The sequence below is a fragment of the Sturnira hondurensis genome, unplaced genomic scaffold (assembly GCF_014824575.4).
Source record: "Sturnira hondurensis isolate 20B ecotype Veracruz unplaced genomic scaffold, ASM1482457v3 Scaffold0010428, whole genome shotgun sequence".
NCBI lineage: Eukaryota > Metazoa > Chordata > Mammalia > Chiroptera > Phyllostomidae > Sturnira > Sturnira hondurensis.
Window position 1 is genome coordinate 18,878,266 of NW_028083059.1, and position 23,716 is coordinate 18,901,981.

General features: G+C 37.3%; 1 protein-coding gene across 1 annotated transcript in view; it reads left to right on the forward strand.

Annotated features, from left to right (window-relative positions):
- Positions 1 to 7,288: 7,288 nt before the first annotated feature.
- Positions 7,289 to 23,716, forward strand: part of GBE1 (1,4-alpha-glucan branching enzyme 1) — a 277,752-nt gene continuing 261,324 nt past the window's right edge. Inside the window, exon 1 of the mRNA XM_037059023.1 lies at positions 7,289 to 7,672. Coding sequence (XP_036914918.1) covers positions 7,548 to 7,672 — 125 coding nt within the window. The 5' untranslated portion in view covers positions 7,289 to 7,547. The remainder of the gene's footprint in view (positions 7,673 to 23,716) is intronic.

The window sequence follows — 23,716 nt, forward strand, 5'->3', positions numbered from 1 at the left end:
TCTTAACATTTACTTTTCTCTAGCGTATTTTATTTTTTAAGGATTTTTAATGATTATTTATTTATTTATCTTTAGAGGGGAAGGGAAGGAGAGAGGGAGAGACATATCAATGTATGGTTGCCTCTCATGGGTCCCCTTCTGGGAACTGACCTGCAACCCAGGCATGTGCCCTGACTGGGAATCAAACTGCAATCCTTTGGTTTGCAGGCCCACACTCAATCCACTGAGCTACACCAGCCAGGGTTCTAGCTTATTTTATTGCAAGAATATAGTACATAATAGATGTAGCATGCAAAATATGTGTTGACTATTAATGTTATCAGTAAGGCTTTTGGCCAAAAGTAAGCTATTAGTATTTAAGTTTAGGGGGAGTCAAAAGTTATATGCAGATTTCAGCTATGTGGAGGGTCCATGCCCCAACCTCCTCATTGTTCAAGAGTCAACTATAGTAGGAACGTAAGCCAGGTAACAGTGCATGAAACAGTGAATGGGATAATTTTTCAAAAGCGTAGCTATGAAGAAAGAGAAGTATTATGTTCAATGGAGAGAGAATGAAGGCAGGGACACTACTAACCTATACAGGCATACCTTGAAGACATTTTGGGTTCCAGACTCCAAAATAAAGCAAGCATAGCAATAAAGAGAGTCACATATATATATATTTTGGTTTCCCAGTATATAAAAAAGTTATATACTGGGGAAAAAAGTTTACAGTGTACTATAGGCTATTAATTGTGCAATAGCATTTAAAGAAACAATGCACATGCCTTAATTTAAAAAAGTTATTTCTAAAAATTGCTAAAATCTGGCCCTCAGCTAGTAATAATCTTTTTGCTGGTGGAAGTCTACCTCATTATTGATTACTGCTGACTAATCACAGTGTTTGTTGCTAAGGACTGGACTGTGACAATTTCTTAAAATGGGAAAATGAAGTTTGCAACATCGACTCTCCCTGTCACAAATGATTTATCTGTAATATACTACCCTGTTCAATAGAATTTTAGGCACAGAACTTCTTTCAAAATAGGAGTTAATTCTCTCAAACCCTGCGGCTGCCCTATCAACTAAGTATATGTAATATTCTAAATACTTGTTGTTACCGTGATTGGTGTGGCTCAGTGGGTTGAGTGTCATCCTGCACACCGAAAGGTAACCAGTTTGATTCCCTGCCAGAGCGCATGCCCGGGTTGCAGGCCAGGTCCTCATTTGGGAGCACGCGATAAGTAACTGATGGATGTTTCTCTCACACATCAACGCTTCTCTGCCTCTCTTTTTCCATTCCTTATCTTCTCTCTAAAATAAATAAAATTTAAAAAGTACTTTGTTGTCATTTTAACAATCTTTATATCTTCATCAGGAGTAGATTTTATCTTAAGAAACTGCTTTCTTTGCTCATCATTAAAAAATCCTCATTAATTAAAATTTTATCATCAGATTGTAGTAATTCAATTACACCTTTGGGCTCTAATTCCTAACCTAGTTCTCTTGCTATTTCTACCACATCTACACTTACTTCCTGCACTGAACCCCTCAAAGTCATCCATGAAAGTTGGAATCAACTTCTTTCAAACTCCTGTTAATGTTGATATTTTGATCTCTTCTCATGAATCACAAATGTTCTTAAGGACATCTAGAATTATGAATTCTTTCCAGAGGTTTTCAATTTACTCTGGCCATGTCCATCAGAAAAAGAAAAATCACTATTTATGGCAGCTATATAATCTAACAAAATGTGTTTTTTTAAAGAATAAGATTTGGGTGACTAGGGGCATTGTCAATGAACTACTATAATATTTTGAAAGGAATTTTTTATTCTAAGTAGTAGATCTTAACAGTGGGCTTAACATTTTCAGAATGATAAATGAGTATTGGCTTCAATAGTATCTCACTAGCTACCTTAGCACCTTAAAGAGGATCAGTCTATCTTTTGAAGCGTTGAAGCTAGGCATTGACTTCTCTACAGCTCTGAAAGTCCTGGAGGGTATTTTCTTCCATTGTAAGGCTATTTCATCTACACTGAAAATTTGTTGATTTTAGTGTAGCCACTTTTATTAGTTATCTTAGTCTTATATTAGTCTTATCTTATATTAGTCTTCTGGATAACTTGCTGCTTCACTTTGTATATTTATATTATGGAGATAGCTTGCATCCTCAAATTTCATTAACCAACCTCCACTAGCTTCACATTTTCCTTCTGCAGCTTCATCTTCCTCAGCCTTCACGCAATTGAAAAGTTAGGGCCTTGTTCTCCATTTGGCTTTGGCTTAAGGAACTATCATGGCTGGTTTCATATTCTGTGCAGATCACTAAAATGTTCTCCATAACATTAGTAAGGCTGTTTGCTTTCTTATCATTCATGTATTCAATGGAGTAGCTCTTTAATTTCCTTTAAGAACTCTTCCTTTGCATTCATCACTTGGCATAAGAGAACCAGCCTTTGACCAATCTCAGCTTTCTACATGCTCTCCTCACTAAACTTATTTCTAGTTTTTGATTCAGTGTGAGAAACGAGACTCTTCCTTTCACTTGAACACTTACAGATCATTATAGGGTTATTAATCATCCTAATTTCAATATTGTTGTGTATTAGAAAAAAGGGAGGCTTAAGGGCAGGGAGAGAAATCTGGAGCACCCAGAACACACACAGCACTTACTGATTAAGTTCACTGTCTTTTATGTGTGCAGGTTGTGGTACCCAGAAACAATTACAAAAGTAACATCGAAGATCACTGATCACCGTAACAAATATAATAATAATAAAAAGTTTTGAAATATTCTGAGAATTACCAAAATGTGATACAGAGCTATAAAGTAGTGAATGCCATTGGAAAATGGTGCTAGTTGACTTGCTTGATGTAGGGTTGCCACGAATCTTTGATTTGTAATATATGCAATAGCCATAAAGTGCAATAAAATAATGTAATGCCTATATAGTCATATGCTGCAATAAAGATAGGTTGGTCAATGACGGACCACATCATTGGACAGTGGTTCCATAATAATATAATGGAGCAGAAAAATTCCTATTGCTGTCACATCGTAGCTGTCTTAAAAGTCATAGGACAATATATTATTCATGTGTTTGCGGTGATACTGGTGTAAGCAAAACTACTTCACTGCCAGTCATAGAAAAGTATAGCACATACAATTACTAAAGTAAATTATACTATCTAGGTGTAAACACATCCTATGTTATTTGCCTAATGACTAATTTCTCTGATCATATCTCCATTATGAAGCACCATATGACTATACTGTGTCCTTCCCTCAGAATGAAGTATATTCTTGTGGTGGACACTCTCCTAAGGATTCATAGCTTGATGAGCGACAGGAACCTTTGAACAAAGGAAAGTGTTCTGCTTCCTAGAAGCAAATGGCCTCTTTTGCTCTCTTGGTTGGGTATGCCTCATGTAGTGTACAGCCTACAAAACTATGATTGCCTTGCATAAGGAAGGGGTTTTAGTGGAACTGGTTCCTACAGTCTTGATTTTTTTTTTTTCTCAGCAGTCTGGATGCTGAAATGTAGAAAGCACATTAACTGATTCAAAGTTGAAGTTTTGCCATGGAAGCATAGTCAGTCAATCACAAAGGGACAAGATAGCTGAAAACACTGGCAAGCTTCATGGGTAGTGGATCTAGGATGGATAGCAAAGGAAGATGTGGCAGACATGATTATCCATTTTTCTTTTTCCATGTCAATTGAATCACCATTTTATCCAGAAGTTGGGCAGCAGCAACACAGTAAAACAGCGTGAACTAAATTCAAGCAGTGAATCACAGTTGAAACCAACCAGGGTGGTCACATTCCTCCGTGTCAATTCCTCTGTGGTAAAACACACACCTAGGTGTAGGTATGTGTTTTAGCCTAAGAAATATAAAGGAAATACAAAAGAAATATAGAGGAAAGTTTCTCCTAGGCAAAGATGCCCAGGATAAATACTCATTTTACTTTCCTTTACATGTGGCCTTATGAGGAAGTGATACTTAGAGCTGTGGTGGTCATTTTATGCCCACGATGGGGCAAATTGGAGCTCAAATACTACATGAAGAAATGAAAGAAACAAAAAAAAAGCCTGGGTCCTCAATGACATTATTAAAGATAGAAATGTTATCATCACTCCTTTCTTTCTCAAATTTTTCCTTTTTCTACTTAAAAGGCACTCTTTCCTTTATCACCACTATGGGGTTTTACTTAAAATTTAGTTCATTTTTACTTCTCTCTCTAGGCACAGGTGTCCAACCTTTTGGTGTCACTGGGCCACAATGGAAGAAGAGTTGCCCTGGCCACATGTTATATACATAGTGAAACATAATCACAAAAAACCTCAAAGTTTTGAGTACATTTATGATTTTGTGTTGGGCCATATTCATAGCCATCCTGGGCCACATGTGACCTGAGGGCTGCGGGTTGGACACCCCTGATAGACATTGGTCACAGCTCATTGGTTTTAGTCATTAAAAAAATATTTTCAACAGGCAGGGTACATGTAGTTTTAAAGAATATATTTAATATCACTTATACACAAAAATCCTTTTTTTGGTATTTTAAAAACACTTTTACTAAGCTGTTATTCACATATCATGTACCTACTGAAAATATACAATTCAAAAGTTTTTGGCCTATGCACAGAGCTATACGACCATAAGCATAATCAATTTTAGAAAATTTTCATCACCTGTAAAAGAAACCCTGTATTTAGGAGCAGTCAGTTTCCATTCCCTTCTGCCCTGGGAAACCAATACTCTACTTTCTCAGATTCTACTTTCTGTGAGCTTTGTGACAATTAAAATTTTTACTGTTCATCACTAATCCCCAGTATCTAGTAAACTGGTTGGCCAATGGATCTTCAATACCTGTCCAATGGTGAACAAGATAGAATAAGCCCTTGCTTTCTTGGAATTTATATTGTAAGAAGATGAATAAAATAAAGAGAAAAGAAACATCTAAATTTTGTTAACTGTTGCACAGCAGAGAATGTGCTATAATGGAGGATATATTAAGGAATCTTTTTAGATAGCAAAATCAGAGGTTTCTCAGAAATGTGCTGACATTTATGCTGAGACCTTGATTAATGCTAGGAAGGAAGCAGCAACAAAGAGCCCGAGGAAGAGAATCCCCAGCACAGAAAAGGGCAAGTCAAGTTTCAGGGGCTACCAAGAACCCAGTCAATTCCACCAAAGTCATGTCACTACAGAATAGAAAAGGCAGAGGATGATGAAAAAAGTCATGGAAAGGTAGTTGAGGACCAGATTACACAAGCCTTGTTAGGGAACGGCATACTTAACTCCAAGTGAACTTGCATGTCATTTAAGTTGTATGATTTATTCCTTGTGTAGAGCCTTGCTATTCGAACAGTACCCCCAACCAGCAGCAGCAGCAGCATCACCTCTGACTTTTTAAAACTGCCCTAGAATTGATAAAATGTCTACCTTTAACAAGATCCCCAAGTGATTCATTTGTACATCAAATCTTGAGAAACACTAGAGAATGAGTTAGGAGCGAGAAAGAAGAGGGGAAACAAGTTAGGCGTGCTAGTCCAAGTGAGAAATGAAAGCTGCTTGTATAAAGGTAATAGCATAGAGGAAGAGATGACTGATTTAGGGTATATTTTGGAGGTAACTGATTTTGGTTTCTTAGCCAGCTAAGTGGAGACTACAGTAAGCAAGTATCAATACAAACCTGGATTTTTGAGAAAAGTTTTGGATTGGAGATACTGATATGTTGAATCTGATATCGATTGGATATACTGCTTCTGAGTTTCCAGTGTTATTTTAGTTTTATATTGAAAAATGTTTGCATGCTGTCATTTTTATGGAAAATGACGTGCCTTGCTGATTGCTGTCCAAGTTTTCCACACTTTCACTTTGAAGTTCTGTTACTAGATACCTTTCAAGTCCTTTTTAACCCCTTCACACACACACACACACATGCACACACAAAATGTTATGGATGTTTTAAAATTCAAAACCCAGGGCTTACCAATTTTCTTCCTTCTCCATAGCCCCTAGCTCTACACCCAGGTCTTAACTGAGGCAGACATCCTCGAGCCTATCCAGTTTCTAGGTACAAATAAGATTGGAAACTCCTGGGTTGGTGGGTTCCATTCTCTTGGTGTACAATTCTGTATTTTTTATTATTAATTTACTTTTAGAGAGAAGAGAAGGAGAAAGAGGGAGAAACAACAACGTGTGGTTGCCTCTTGTGCTCTCCCTACTGGGGACCTGGCCTGCAACCCAGATATGTGCCCTAACTGGGAATTGAACCCAGGACCCTTTGATTTGAAGCCTGCACGCAATCCATTGAGCCACACCAGCCAGGGCCAATTCTGTATTCTTACAAAATGATCAATGAGCTAGAAGCAAGTCATGGGAATTAAAGAACATAAAGTGGGGGAGACATCAGAGTCCCCATTTTTAAGCCAGAGTAATTTTTTGCATCATCACTTTTGTAACATGTTGGCACAGCTGAATTCCAGTTTAATGCTCTTTCCTCTACTATTTCTCTCACCAAGGATCGTTTGGCCAAAAGTTCAGAAATAGCCTAAGTAAAATTAATGAAGATCAACCTTAGGAAACAGTTCAAATTTTGCTTATGATTGCCAAAGGCATGGCTAAAATTGACACACAAGTCAAGTTGCTCTTTCAACATAAGCTAATTTGAGTTTTGTAGGCCTAAACTGGTATTCTCTGCTCAGGAAATTTCAAGGCCGGTCTTCGGCTTCTGATTTTAACAGTTTGTCACAACTTATAAACATAAGCAAAAGACCATTTTTCCTTCTTTTTTTTAAGGTATGGAGAACGAGGAGACTTGCCACGGTTTCAATTCTCAGCCATGGGTAACTCAGAGAGTTGTGACCACACTAGTAGAGTGTCCGTGGGACGGTTCCAGGATTCTGCTGTCTCCTGGTTAATTTCACAGGACAGAGGAAACCTGGCAGATTTCCGGTTAGGAAGTGATACTAACTTTTTCAAAGGTATTGCTCTATATGGCTGTTTCTCGTACTGTAAATTTACTTGATCTGTCTGAAACGCTGCCTTGAGAAAAGTAAATTCTAAGAACTTTGAGAAGAAAGTTCCCTTTCAATAAAACGATATAAGCATTTGTGCAGCCTGTGGGAACTGTTTAAAGAAGAAAAGCGGAGGATCTGCCCCAGAGCCAAGACTGGGTCGGGGCTGAGTGAAGTCGACTGGGACCTGTCTCCTCCGGTGGTACCGGCCCGGCAGGGCCAAGAGGTTGGGGGAGGAGAAGGCAGGTCTCCGCGCGGCCTGCAGGTGAGTCCCGCTGCTGGACCGAGTGGGCCTAGGGACGTCCTTTCCTCTCGGGACGGGAGCTCCGGAACAACCGTGGGTCCCGCTCCTCCCCCCAGCAGGGGGAGAAGGGGGGCAAGCGGGTGTTCTCTCAGGCTATAAAGGGCCTTGGGTCGCCACGGCTGCCCTCAGCGTCCTGCAGCTCCGCCCTCGCCGCTCTCCTCCAGGCTCCAGCGCCCTTTCCAGCTCAGGGTGCACTCGACCTTTTTCGGCCTCTGCTACTCCGGCTGCGGTGGAAGATGGCGGCCCCGGCCGACAGCTTTGAGGGAGCGCTGGCTGCTGCCATGGCGGACGTGCCCGAACTAGCCAGACTACTAGAGATTGACCCGTACTTGAAGCCTTTCGCCCCGGACTTCCAGCGCAGGTACCACACGACTCCGTCAGGGCGATCCCCCCTCTCCCCCACCCCCCATTCCTCAGAGCGGAGCAGACCCCCCCTCCCATGCGCATGCTCGGGTTCGGGCCTTCCCCGCGGCTCGTGGGTGCGTGGCCCCGCCCCTCCGCGGCCTCTGCCCCACCCCTCACGGTCCGGCCTAGGGTCTGGGAGGTTGGCGCTTTCCGTGGGTGGGCGTGGGGCTCATTCTGGTAATTACGTCCTGTGGATTCTGGAGTTGATAGGCTGAGGACTGAGGCTCCCGGCTGTATGAAGGAGAGCCGAATTAACTTTTCTCTTCGTCTCTCCCCTCCCTCGGAGTCAGTGGTTTTGCGCCATTGAGTACGTGCTTTGGCTCATGGTACCTCTTTCCTCCGTTGCTGGGGCGGAGAGACACTCACTGTACCGGGTGATTCTGTGAATCATCCCGTGCTTTACGTCGGCGTGTATAATTGCACTTTATTTTTTTCTCTTTTATTTCATAGCAAATATTGTGATTTTTATATCTAACAGGATTCTTTCTGGCAGCTTTTGATTTGTTATCACCCCACTGTAAGAGAAGGTTAGGCCAATCTTAGTCAACCTCTAGCTCCCGAACGTTGATGAGTAAACTGTTGAGCAACACGCTTCTATCTGTTTGGCATTGCCGGGCTGGAGAGGGAGAAAGGCCAGAAAGTCAAACTTCTAAAGGGCGATGTAGGGTGCTTTAGTTTTAGCTTGTGTGTTCTGCTGTAGTAATTGGTTTACTACAAAATTAAGTTGCTGGGATAGTAGTGCTGGTAATCAGCTCAACTCTAAAAGTAGAGTTTTTAGGATTATAGTAGTGCTATACTAGTTAGTACTTATATTTATGAGATAAGCACGTTGTGATTTAATGTGTTGCCCTTGAGTTCCTGCACTTTTAGCCGAGCCACTTGAGAATGAAAAGAATTATGGCAACAGAATGTGTGTGTGTGTGTATATATATACATACATACATATATATGTATATATACACATATATATGTATATATATATGGTCAAATATTCAAGAAACAGAAAATAGCTAGTTTCTGGAAAGAAGCAGCAGCAATGGGGTTTACTGGAACGAAGCTGATAAGGTTTTGGGTTTATTTATGTATGTATTAGGTTCATGACTTAACATTGTGACTTATTACCTGTATTCAATTCAGTAACTGTTTATTAAAGAATCTGTAAGGGACACAAGGTTAAATATAACATTTCATTCCAGAGTTTATATATCCTCATTAATGAGCCCTCCTCAGAGCACTAGTAACTTTGAGCTTTTGCTCAATTATTCAGATGCTAGGGCCCTTATATAAGCCATATGGGGAGCAGCAGCCTTGCTTTCAATATTTACAATATAGCTTTCAAAGAAATAATTCACAGTTGTCATAGTTCAAGATTGGATTTGATTTAGAAATAGCCCAAAATTTTAGAGCAAAAGATGATACTCAGACTTTTTTGATGTGCTTATTAGTGATGGCACTATGCTTTGTAAAATAACTCAAGATATTTCTAATAGTTGTGAAAATGTTATGTGTGTTTCCCACCCTCCCCCTTTAAAAAATGATTACAAGCAGACAGACATCCCTAGTTAAATATTTCTTTCATGTAACTGACTTCAAATCCATTAGGATTGCAACAGTTATGATCCTCTTTCATTGTTTGTCAAAGCTAATCAGGGGGGTGAAGATCAGAATAAAGAAGTGGGGGCAATTTAGTATTCCTGATGAGAAGGCTGGTTCAGTGGGTCCTTGTGCCTCACTCTGGCCTGGATTCTACTTGTGGCCTTGGTTCTCAGTTATTGCCAAGTTTGCTAGCACATGTGTTCCATTTAGGCATTTCACGTAGTAATTTGGTATCTGGCACCAGTAACTTTTATTGTTATTTGAAGAATAAACAATTCCTTCTTCACAAAGTTTGGTTTTGGTTACTTTATTTTCTGTTTATTTCTAATAACTCATCTGGGCAGTATGCCTTTGGCATAACACAAATATACAACCAAACATTTGGGTGCAAAGTATGATTACCAAGAATTGAAGAAAATTTGGAGTACAAAAAGTATATAAGAATGGTAAGGGGAAGGAGGCAGTTTCTTCTCATTGCGGGGGTGGGGGGGTGCGCATCTCATTCCTCCCTCAACATACCTTCATTAGAAATTCTGTTATTCTTGTTTACTTTTTCTGTAACTGTAACAGTGTTGAATCAAGTGTGAGGATTAATGAATAACTGTGCCATAATAAAAAATTAGTACATTAGAGTTAGTGACAGACTTTATAATGTCTCATTGATTACTTCCTAAGATGGAATTATCCTTGCGGCTCTGTTTTTTTTTTCACCCGTTATTTACACTGCAGTTAGTTGCTATGATCATAATTCCAACATCTTCCTTTTTAAAACCATAACATTTAATTGTCCCCATATAACATGCCAACTTGATGCATTTGTCTATAGGACTCTTCTCATAGCAGTGAAGACTGATGAAGGTTTTGTTTTACATTTTTTTTACAGTGTCAGTTGTGAAAAACAGAGAGCATATACTATAAACTGTTTCTCACCACTTTTGCCTGAGTCACTTCTGTTAATACATTATATTGGCCAATGTAAGTCAGATGTGACTTTTGAGCCATGTGAGTGGAAGAGAGAATTGATATTCCTGGATAGCTTGAAAAATAACACTGTTGCAATAACACTTGTCTATATCCTGTGTTTAAAGTTCATATAATACTTTTACATACATTATGGTATTTGTTTTAGTCCTGGTGAGAAAACCATAGGGTAGTAAGTGCAGGCATTTTTGTTTTTCCTATTTTACAGATGAGAAACCTGAGATTTGGTGACTGACTTAAGAGTATCTGGCTAATAAGTGCTGCAGCTAAAATTAGTTTTTCATTACTAAACCTGTTTTCAAGAAGTTCACAAACAATGATTTCTTGGTAATGCAATGGATGCCTCCAGCATTGGACATTTGGGACCACTTCTTGGACCCTCAAAGCCAAGATACTGCAGCACTTGCTTTTCTCCCATTATCTCTGGTGGTTTCTTCTCAGGCTCTTTCTGACCATTTGATACGGGAGTTTCTCTGGGCCTTCCCCAGGGCCTTTTCTGTGTATTTCTACTCTATGTACTTTTCCTAGCATTCTCATTCATCCCATGGGTTTTATCTATGTACTGAGGCTGCCCATGTCTATTTTTACTCCAAATCTTTCTCCTGATCTCAGACATATTTTTAAATATCTTCATTTTGATGTCATATAAGAATAACACTCAATGTGTATAAAATTGAATTTATGTTTTTTTAATACTAAACCTATTTGTCCCTTTATTTCAGTGTGTGGCATCTTTATTTTTCGACTATCAAGTCCAAAACTTAAGAATTATCCTTAATTATTCTTTTCTTCTTCTTTTCTTTTATCTTCAAGCCTAGTCAATTATAGCTCCTGCGTTTCAAGCAAGTGCCCCTAAATTTCTACTATTTTCATCATAAGTTACTAGCACTTCCAGCCTAAATTACAAAAACAGCCTCGTAATAGTTCCCCCATTTCAAATCTCGACAGTTCCCCACAGCTCTTAAGGTATGGTGCAGATACCTTCTTATGATTGTAGTATATGGTCCCTGTCTACATTTTTAGTCTCTTCTTTGGACTCTCCTTTCACTCTATCCAATCAGAGGGAGCCTAAGGGTAGGAAAACCTAAGCCTGAGGCAGATGGGATGTATAGGAGCTTCTTCTGTAAGGGACACTACAGTATCACTAGAATACCTGTGGAGCATATTTGTTTTATAGGTGTGTTTCTTATTTATTGACGATTTTCATTTCTTCTGAGATCAGACAAGATGGGATGTGTTCAGGGTGGTATGGCTGTAGACTGAAGATTTTCATTTTTCACTTTGTGTAGGCTCACAAGCAGTTAAGAGCCCAGAAATGTCACTAAATAAAAGATGAAAAAGATGTAGAAAATTGAGTATTTTCTGTTCATTGTGAGAAGAGTGATTCTTTCAGTTTAGGAGGGAATGAATTAATAAGTGGACCATTTGCTTATTTTTTATTAATAGACAATAATTTTTCTCTAGCCCATAAAATAGATCTTTAACAAATGTTTAAAGAATGTCAACTTGAAGTGTGCCAGAACATTATCCTCTCTTGGATACCACAAGTTTTGTTCTAGTCATAGGTGTAACTACACTTTTGTGTTCTCCTTTCTCTATCTTATAAATCTCTACATGTTGCAGGACACAGCTTGAAGATTTATTATATGCCTTCCCTAACTTCTCCCCATTCTTAAACCTCTTCCCAATACTTGTCTTCCAACTTGAATACTCCCATTCTAAGGATGCCATCTCCTGTAATGTGGTGGTCTTTCTGCTGGTTTGGGTCCTCCACTAGATTGTTTTGGTCTCATAGGTGGGATGTTTAGTTTTTGCTCACTGTTGTGTTCTCAGTTTGTAGAACCATACCTGGCTTCTGGTAAGGAAACAGTGTAGTATTTGAATGAGCAAATGACTGAATGAATGTCTTCAGACCCTTTCTCTTTTCCATACTATTGAGTCTTAGGTCAACTCACCTGAAGCTAAAAATGTTGGAAATGCTTGGATGGATGGAAAAAGAAGAAGCAGCAGTTACCTGGAGGTTATGTGTGATAATCTGGGGAAAGGGAATATATATTCAAATAAAGAGCTAAAGATAACCGAGGAAATTCAAGAAAATCATTATTAATTAGATCCTTTCATACTCCACAGAGACTAGAGGTTTAATCACTGAAGGAATACACAGTTTGAGAGAGCCTCAGGTCAAATTGAGTGCCCAAGAATGGGAGGAGAGGTTTTTATGAGCCCAAGTGTTTAAGTGTTACGATTCTAGCGAACATCTCTATTTTGTTAGAAATAAAAATAGCTTTTACATTGGTGTCTAATTGGAATTAGAGAAATACTTTGGATTCAGTGTTATAAGTAACTACACCAAAAATTGATTCTCACAGCACAGAATAGCTGAATGGCGTACTTTTTTTTTTTCTCCGTGCCTGGCTAAGTTGTGGGCTGTGAAGAAAGTCAAATGTCAATGATTCTAGAAGTCAGGAAAAAATACGAACATTGCAAGATGCACCTGGCCTTCTCCTTTATATTTGCAGCTGAGGTCTTCACTGATTCTGGAGTAACTCCGCAATTTTCCACAGTGATGGGCAAGGTGCTGTGACCTCTTCCCACTTTGAAAGTGCCTTAAAATGGCTTGATGGCGCATTTTGGTTTTGTTTAGGTTCTGGCACCTGCTGTACTACCTCCTGAGAAGTGACACTTCATGTCAGCGATTTTTAATCATTGTGCTGCAAGAATTTTTAAAACATGTAATACCTGACCCCTTTTCCCTTTAATTGGCGAGTAAAATCATGACCACAGCCAACACAACAATGGCTACCTGGTGTGAATGCCCTGTTTTGAACCATAAATATATAGGTTGTATAATAGAGTTGCATCTTATTGGTCACATCACATAATATGGTTGCATCTGACCAATACCGGAAATCCTTATATTCAAGCATAGGCATCTGATTTTTTTAGAAAGTCACTTTGGAGCAAAAAGGGTAGAACAAAGGACTAGGTAATTATTATTATTGTTTTTTGTATGTCAGTCAAATTTGTACCTATTTTTGGTCAGTTTAGCAAAAAATATATTTTTAGTGTACTGCAGAATTTGAAAAATTAGTTTATGTGTGCCATGAGATGAAAGCAATTGAAAATTACTGCTTTATGTGGTAACTTCTTAGAGAATTCAGTTCAACTCCCACCAAGCTGGCCCTAGCTCGTCAGTGAAATAATAACAGTCCCTGTGAAATACAGCTTTAGACTGATTAGTAAGTACATCACGCTACTATTATTTGAAAGCATGTGTTAAACTTCAGTTATACATTTATAGGTATTAAAACATACAGGGTTTTCATTGGGGAGGATATCTGCTACCAGGTGCCTTTTACTGTAGAGTAACTTTATTTTTTACTGAAGAGCAGATTCTTTTCTTGTGCTGATGTCTGCTCTTCAATAAATGCTCACTATTACTTTGAAACCGGGGTTCTTTTGTGTTTAATATCCAAAAACAGCCTTATTCTTTTTTGTGTTTAGGATAACAGGAAACCAGTATATTAACAAAAGGTAAAACTCCACATTAAACATGTTACTATACAATCTACATTCAGTAATTTATTATACAATTCCATTGAAGTTTATTTGATGTTGTTTTAAGTTACGGAGACTAACTTTTAAAACTTCATTGATTTTGGTGTTTGATCAGAATAATTTATATTCGAACTTTAGTTTCTTCACATGTAAAATGGAAAACTATATAAAATTATTGCTGAGTGACCATGCCCCAAGTACAATAACAAGATAAGGCATGAATTTCAATTTTCATAAGTGCTAAATAGCTTTGAGTTTAAAGGAAAAGTATTCAACCTCTGTGAACCTCAGTTTCTTCCTCTGTAAAATACAGGTGGGACCCACCTTGTAGCAGTGTCCTGAGGACTAGGAATGTATGTAAAGATGCTTAGTAAATAAGTAACAGTCATTTAATGATGATGTTAATATTAGCAAACTAACTTAGTATCTTAAAGGTTTACTAGATTATTATTTTCTGAAAATATTCTTATTGTTTGCTTCTTTAATGTTGTATCCTGAAGTTGACCATCAGATAAATAATGTGACCAGAAATTTCCGTTAACTCTTCATTTTTCTGGTTAATGGCATCTTTACTTTAGGGTGCTTTTTCTTTTTTTTTCCCAGGAGGGTGATTGTATGAGTGAGGCGAGGAGGTGATAATTTTAATCATAATCTAATAGAGAAGGAACATAATATGTTTAAAACTTGATCCTTAATTTGTAGAGGAAATGATAAGGCAATTGCCAGTTTACAGATAGCTCAAGGACAGATGGATCCGGGATATGGTGAGCGCAAAGCTCCTTTTACTGAGAGAGGTAAGCACCAGCCTGCAGAAACGGCATATAACTCTTCTCCTGACCTTCCTTGTCTGTCTCTTCTCTTCTTACATCTACGTACTAAGTGTTCACATTCTAGGGCATCAAATGGTGACAGTGATTTCCTTCCTCTTGAACTCTAGATAATTAGAGTAATGTTCCTATTGAATTTACTAACAGCAGTAACAACTTTGAAAAGTTGAAAAAGAAGAAATAAGAAGAAAAATATAATAGTAGTTTAAAAGTTGGAAAATGAAAGAATTATCAAGTGGAGTCTGAACATATAATCTGTAAAAATGTGAAAGTCTGTATCTTGCCTTACCTGTTTTTCATTTGAGGAGTATAGTTATTTTCAATATGTTTGATTTTGCAATGAGATGCATAATACAAAGGAATGGAATATTCATGTGTGTTTTAGTAGATCCATTGAAGCATAAATTACGAGGCACAATATTTGGGTATGTACTGTATGTCTGTAATGTAAAATATGATAATCAGAAACCAAGTCTACAAATACACTTCCTGTGTAGGTAACCTTGAAGTTTGCAAGTCTTTAGCAAGCGTGAATTAAATATTCCTTTTACCAATGAAATCACATGTTAATGTTATCAATCTAATTTATTTTTATTTTCATAAATAATAAGCAGCTAGCCACAGGTTATGTTTAATTATGAATAACTGCATAATATAGGAATGCCCTCTATTTGTTATAGAAATATGATAAAATCTGTTACACACTTGGGTCTGTGTAACAGAAAACCCAACACATCCTTATTTATCAGACAAACGCACCTGAGTTACTGAAAGTAGAGGTTTGTATTTTCCTAAAGAAAGTGAAGATGAGTTATTTGGCTCTTGCATGGACCAATCATTCTTTATCTCTGTCCTTAGCTTATGGTCTTTATTCTTGTGCTTAGAAGATAACAGGGCACGTCCAGGAGCATGTGTCAGCTACCATGGCCGTTTTAGCTGAGCATATGTTACTTTTCCCGTAAACTCCATCCAGTTTTTTTAATTTACAAAATATTGGCCAGAACTGTGCCATGGTCATCCTCGGCTGAAAGTGAACCTGCATAATCAAGGCATTTAGTTTAGCTGCACGAGCATCTTCCTGAGAAATGTCCTTTTTTCCTCATTCATCACAGCTCCCCAGGGCTCTTTCACTTCCTTCAAAGACGAGACTGTACATCTGGCTAAAGATGAGAAGTCCTAGTGAGACCATATTGTTATTCCTCAATACCCCAAGGGAAGTGGGTCTACAGCCACACCTCTTAATTTCACCAACTCCTAGGTCTTGGTTCTCACGTTACCAGACCTGAATGTATATTTTTGGACTCTTTTCTTGGGGGAAATATAGGGACTTTCAGTTGCTCTAGTCTAAAATGAGCTGATCTTTCCACTAAGCCACCTGACCCCACAACTTTGGGAGTGCCCCATCTTCTCTTTTTAATTTAATAGTATTTTAACTTAAAAAATATGAGTTTATTTACTAATAATATTTTATGTAGTCTGGGTTCATTAGAAAGCAGTCTGATTTATTGAGTTATTTGGAGAATATATTATTTACAGAAAAAACTAGATTAAAGATGTCAGGTAACATGTGCCCAACCTTTAAAACACTTTGTCTTCTGTTACCTAATGACGTAAAAGCTTATGAGGGTTTTAACATTAAACCTTTATGTTCTTTTTTTTTTAAAGCCTAAGATGTGTAACAGTTGCTCTTTATAGTCTACCTACCACGGACTTTTCATACAAATGTAGGATTTTGTCATTACAGGCATGTCTGGCATGCTTACTGTTTTGTTTTCCTCAGTAGGACTAAAGAGCAATTTGTGGAAGAATGCAATTCCTGTTGATGTCAGAATAGAAGATAGGTGATCTGAGTTCATAATTTTTTCCTTTTCTAAGATGTTTTTGGTCTATAATCCATGATCATATCATGATACTATTTGGAAATCATGAATAACTAATGTCTGAGTTACTTTTGCTTTTTAATTATTTTATCAAGAGGTTTTTTCTCAAGAGGACTGATTATTCCAAGATTTTGGAGGTTCAAACCCTGTTTCATATTTTTGTCATTTCTATGCTTTTTTCCCAACTGCTATCTTTCTGCATTAAAAACCTCTCATACTTTTATATGTTTATTTGTGTTCCGCCCCCACCACACACACACACACAAATGCAGGTCTTCTATCCTCTTGACTGTTTCAATTGGCAGTGCTATTTTGCTGTTTTAAATTGTATTTACTAGTTATAGGACTATAGTGAAACTAAATGACCTCTTTTAGCTTCACTTCCATAAAGTACCTTTTATTGAAAACTGTATGCTATGCCTGCATATTAGGTAAACCTTTACTCACGAGTATAGCATATAAGCAGGAAGTACTTAGAAACAAGAGTGTTATAAAAACTTAAATTTTGTTGTAGCAGGTTCAAATTACCTTTAAAGTTAGAGGACATTCAAAAATATTGTAAACTTAGAGAATTACAAATTATTATAGACTGAATTAAAAAATATTTTGAAATAATTATAGACTTACAGGAAGTTGCAAAAACAGTACAGAGGAGGCTTCTGTACTGCTTGGCAGTCTTGCCCCAGTGGTAATATCTTGCTTAACTAAGTGTATTACGATATCAAAACCAGGAAATTGACTGGCCTCATTCAGATTTCACCAGTTTTTACACGATCTTACTTGTGTGTATACTTTTCTACAGTTTTATCACTGATATATGTTATTAAACACTACCAAAATGAAGATAAATAATTGTCCCATCACCACAAAGGAACTCCCTCATTCTTTATGTTTATACTATCCCCTCTCCCTCAACCCCCAACCTTTGGCAATTGCTGATCTGTTTTTTGTCATTTATTTATTTATTTTAGAGCGTTATATCTATTAAATCGTAGAATACATAATCTTTGGAGATTGGCTTTTTAAAAACTCGGCCTAATGCTCTTGAAATGAGTCTAAGTTTCATGTATCGGTAGTTTGTTTCTTTTTGTTCCTAAATAGTATTTCACTGTATGGGTGTACCACAGTTTATTTATCTTTTCATCTGTTGAAGGACATTTTTATTGGTTCTGGTTTATGGCTTTTAAAAATATTGCCATAAAGCTAAGATATGAATAGTTGTGTCTGGGTTTTATTTCTATAGGAGAAATGTCTAGGAGTGTGAGTGCTAGGCTGCATGGCAAGTATATGTTTAGTTTTATAAGAATTTGTCAAACTATTTCCCAGAGTGTCTATACCATTTGCAACCTACCAGAGAGGTATGAGGGGACCCAGTTTATCTGCATTCTTGCTAGCAGTTGGTATTGACAATTTTTAAAAAAAATATTTTATTTATGTATCTTTAGAGAGGAAGGGAAGGAGAGAAAGAGAGAAATATCAATGTATGGTTGCCTCTCATGTGTCCCCTGCTGGGAACTGGCCTGCAACCCAGGCATGTGCCCTGACTGGGAATCGAACTGCGATCGTGTGGTTCGCAGGCCTGCGCTCGATCCACTGAGCTACACCAGCCAGGGCTGTCAATTTTTAATATTAACTGTTCCGATAGGTATGCAGTAATATATCATCATGTGGCTAGTGGCTCCTATATTCAAGAGTGCAGGTTTAGTCTATATATCTGGAAGGGGAGCTTTTATAGAAAAAGTTGGTATGACCTATAAGGACATTGAAGGGGAAGATTAAGGAGAAAGTTTCACTTAGCTATGTGTTCATGATATCAGAGGAAAGTAGACCCATAGAGGTTTTGATTTTTGTCTTACAAAGGGAGTCAGCAATTATTGACCTGTGACTTTTTTTAATACTCGAAGAGAAATAAATGGATGTGTCTTGAATGTAAACATGGAGATATGTCATATCTTAAAGGAACTGGGGCTAAAAAGGTAGCCACACTTTCCCCAAGTTATGCGGAATGACTTTGTTCACATCGTTCTTCTCACTTCGGTGATTCTTATTTATGTCATATTTTCACATGCAAAATGAATTTCATGTATCCCATATAGCAAAAACAAAAACAAACAAAATGAAAAGCATAGGACAGCCAAAGTAAATCTGGTCCTTCTAGATAAAGTGGCTGACATCAGTTGGCAACGTGGTGCTCTGATAGTCCTAGACCTTTCGGGATGTGCCAGCCTCACTTTGACGCAGGCCAAGTAACAGCTGTTCCTGACTTTGTTCTTCCAAGAGTTTTGCTTATGTGCAGTGATTCATCATGACTTGCATTATTCCTGAGTTGGTCTCTGCTTGTAAGAGAGGAGGTTTTGAAGGACTGTTCCACAATCACTTCAAAATTCCAACAGTTTTGTGCCCTTTTCTTTATGCTTTGCTTTTCTTATTTCCTCTGTATGGTAGTTTCTTCAGTGTTTATCTCTTTTATTTTGTACCTACTCACTTTGCATACATAATAGTTACCCTTGTACCCTTAGTTAAAAACATTACCTTTTATGAGAGTGAAGGTATTTGCCCTTATGAGCTATGTCAGTCAGATTCTCCTTATAGAATGCTGTTTTCCACACTGTAGCTGCCCAGTACATGCTAACTCACTGAGCATCTCTGGGATGCTGGATGTGTGTTTTGAATTTAGGAAGAGAAGAGTATATTTATAGAACACATAGTGTCTTTTAGGTGTTTTCCAGAGCTTAGAATAGAGGTTTGCACTCAAGGGGTGCTTTGTAAGTTAATATTGACTGGGAGCCTGCTCCAGCTTGTTCTGTAATATTAGAAATAGAGAGAAGTATTTATTACCATAGTTGTTGGAGGGTCCCTAGAAACACGTGAAAGTAATTCGATCATGTAGTGGTCTGTGGTGGGTCAAACCTCTCTCACACACAGCTTAACCTTTCTCGTGTCTACTACTACTCATGAAGAAGATTTTAATTTGTGCATTGTGCTTTTATCAGGTTGCTGTTCCCAATGCAGTTTGTGTAATTTTTCATTTCATAACAGTCCTCAGGCAATTCTGTTTAACAATGCTTTCTATTTCAGAACATTCTTCTATTTAAAAAAAACTTCTTTTGCCTCAGGCCCAACATGTTTTTCCAGCCAGGCCAGTAGTAATTTCTGTCTTTGCTGGCTTCATTCACCTTCGCTGTTAAAATTCTGTATGGGTTTCCTAGGAATGTCTTTGTGTGTCTATGTGTGTTAATAGCATAGCAGTTGCTGAGATGCCTATGCCTTCTATTTGTTGATAGTACTTTGGTTCAAATCTCTGTTAGTTTTCTAGATTGTAAGCCAGACTTTGTGTTCTTAATGAGTAGAATTTTAATTTTCCACTTGAACTTTTAGTCATCCAGAACATTTTCTTGAACAACAGTATTCACACTGGAATAACTACTGCATTACTGATTTAAAAAAAAGTATTCAAGTTCATTTAATAGGTAGCACATTTCCTTTTTAAGGTGGCATCTTAAAACTGAGTGAAACAGATAACCTGGATTGCCATCCTAAATGATAATGAATTCAGTTAGAATTTGGCTTGAGATAATACAGCATTCTGAGTCAAGGCTTTTGAATCTGCTCTTGGGTCTGAATTTGGTAATAATAACCTACTTTATAGGGATGTATATTTTTAATGGGGAAAGTCTGATACTCAGAGACATAGAAGAGAAAGCCTTTGTTTTTTCTTTATTTTTAACCACTTCTGACTTACACACCAGGGCAAATTTTGAAATATCTTGTATATGTAGGTTTTTAAGAGATTCCAGGGACTAAATATATAGAGACCAGTGCTAAACTAAATTTAGAACTCTGGCTATGCTATAAATGTGTGTCATACATTTTTACATGTCATACATGTTATGTGTGTGTGTTTGTGTATATGTAAATGTCTTTTATGTCATTTCTTCTTTAAGTTGGAATAAATGTTTTCCCATTCATCGTGCTTGTATCTGTACATATGTTGGAGAAAATGGGGATTTTCCTTTCTTTGGGAGTAGTGATCATAGTGTTAAAAAAGAAAAAAAGAGTACTTTTTTGGGTGATAGTTTGCATTTTAAATTTCATTGCTGTTCCTCTCAACTTCCATCTGTGTTGACATTTGGGAATTTTGCTGTTGCTCTTTCTCAAATGGAGTGTAAAAGCTTAAAACAGAATTTACACTTTTAAATACAATCGAGGCTTGTTGCATCATGATTCACTCCCAGACTGACTACATTTTTTTTTTGGCTTAAAAAAAGAGTCAGACATGTTGTTGAATGACATATTTCTCAAGCTTATAAAGTTACTGATTATTATGCATTATTCACAATCATTTTTGCACTAATGAAAATTCAGGCTTAAAATACAATAAGTATTAAAATTTTGATGCTTAATATTTTGTGACATCAAAGAAGTGTTTTCATACAGATGCATTGTTGGTGTGGTTTTATTTTATTTTACTTTACTTTTAAATTAAGGTTTAGTTATAATCTAAGAAATAGCAAAAATGTGGATAATCTACAAATAGCCAGGTTGGGTGTTATATGACTTGTGTTACTGTATGCTTCATTTTATTATTTTTTTTTAACTTTCTAAATCCCATGCATTTGGCATGTATGCTCTCTCTCTCACTGTCTCAATCTGTGTGTGTGTGTGAGTGATATCTTGGCTGAATCATTAGTGGCCTGGACCTCTGTCCAGTGACTAACACATTTGACCCATTGATTTTAGCTTTGTTCAATTTTGACTATAACAGGATAATATAGATTCGTTGGCTTAAACAACAGAAATTTATTTCTCACAGTTCTGGAGGCTGCGAAGTCCAGGATTAAAGCCCTGACAGATCCAGTGTCTGGTGAGAGCACATTTCCTGGTTTTGCAGATGTCTGTCCTGTCCTTAAATCCTTGCCTAGCTGGGAGGAAGGAGAGAGAGGAAGCAAGCTTTCTCCAATCTCTGCTTACAGGGGCACTGATTCATGAGTGCCCCACTCTTATGACTTAATCATCTTGTAAAGGTTAGGATTTTAACATAGGAATTTTGAGGATACACAAATATTCATTCAATAACAGTTCCTAAGGATCTTTCTAGTTTTTAGTGTTTGTGATGGCTTCTTTTACATAAAATTAGTTTTTAGATTTTAAACGAATTGTGTGTATGTGCATGCACTCAGGTGATACACCAGAAACTCATAGTAATTTCTTAATATAGCGAAGAGACTAGTGATCATTTTAATAATGAGAGCTACATGATTGAAATTGGGGAGTAGTACATTTGGGGGCCATTAAATTTCAGTACTGTGAAAGGCAAAAATGGAATAGTATGACTCCAAAAATTTGTTACCTTCATATCGGAAAAACTAGTAGCATTAAATGCTCCAAGATTCCTGGGAAGCAAAGCAGAGGCCTGGTTATAGGCAGATATAATTTGTTCAGTGCACAGAAAGGAATAGATAAGCTATTTATTGTCTTAAGTCAAAATAATTATAATGAAAATTTTTTGGAGAAAAATAACATGATATGTGAGGCTTTGTAAGATCTGAGAAGAAAAAATATTTTAAGAGCATTTATTTCACTTTAGATTTCCTTACTAAAAGTAACAATAAATACAGTGCTACCTCAGGACTGAGCAGATATAAGTAGTTGTCATACCAACAGTTAAGCATTCATTTTAATAATGTTTTTGATAAGTCTCAATGTTATGTTTTCATCTTCCTCCATTCTTAGTCATCAGAAATCTGCAGACATACATAATTTACAAGGAATGAAAGGATGCAGATAACTTATACTAGATTTCTTTGTGGTGTATTGTGATGTTTCTTTGTATTGTGATGTAGTACAATTAGTGAGTTAGCTATGTAGTAAATATTAGTGGGTTTAATAGATAAGGATGTATTTGTTTCTTGAGTGAATGTATTCACTAAGAGTGGAGACCCTACAACATAATATCTGTATAATCTTAGTAAAAGGTAACTGGTAATTCCAGAGACAAATGTCCATTCATTAGATATTAGCCGTATTTTTGTGGTGACTGAACCTTTTATCCTGTTTTTTGGTCCTGTTTGCTCTTCCCTTGTTTCATTTCCAGCTAAGAACTTTAATTTTTCAGTCCAGTTAGCCAATTAGAAAGTGATATAGCTGATAGTAACTTAGTGTTATACTCTTATATATTATATATATTTAAATGATGGTGTTTGCAGTGTCATTCAAGATCCACCATTTGAGAATTTATGGAAGTTTCTGCTGTGAATACAAGGATTTTTTTAAAATTTGTGTCCAGCCATTTAGAATGCTTGTTCTTAAGAAAAGTACTCCCATCCCCCCAAAAACACCAAAACATACCATCACAAACTACCTGGTCACGTGAATGGAGACTGTCTCACTTCTAACTGTTTTTCCTAGCAAATCCACCAGGCAGAAGAGAACTGGATTGAAGAAATTGCTGTAGTAACTATAATTGAAAATGGGGAGTGTTGAGATAGTTAAAGTCATTGAGAGATTTTTCTTTCAAATAATGCAAATAGTTAAGAATTGTGCCTCTGGGTTACCTGGGGGTCTTTTTAGAATGCAGATGCAGTAAGTAGGTCTGAGGTGGGGCTGTGAATTTAGAATGCGGATGCAGTAAGTAGGTCTGTGAATTTGTGTTTTGAACAAGTTTCCATGTGATGCTGCTAGACCACAGTTTGAGTAGCAAAGTCAAAAAATACATGAAGTTGGTGGTTATATTGATTGTCTACTTTTTTACCCCAATATTATCACTTCATTCATTTTTCTTCCTTTTATGTGTATGTGTGGGAAGAGAGGGGGAGCTTAATTGCCAAAACATACTTACCTATGTTGCCAATAAAATCGGCTTCTAATTAATTATAAGAATCCATATTTTTACGTGTTGGTAGCGCATAAAAATGCATCATTGCCAGACAGACTCTTTCAAATCTTTCAGATAAGGTTATTTTTAAATCTTTATCTCTATTTTTCAATAAAGGAGCCTATGCTGTTATTAAGTTGAGTGACTCACCTTAGATGGTAGACTTTCTCTGTAATAAGTGCTTATCTCAGTCTGGTGATCTTCACATGGTGCTAAAATGTCCCGTGTTAAAGCAGACGTAGCCCTGGCCAGGTATCGCCACTGGGGCGTCGTCTCAGTGTGCA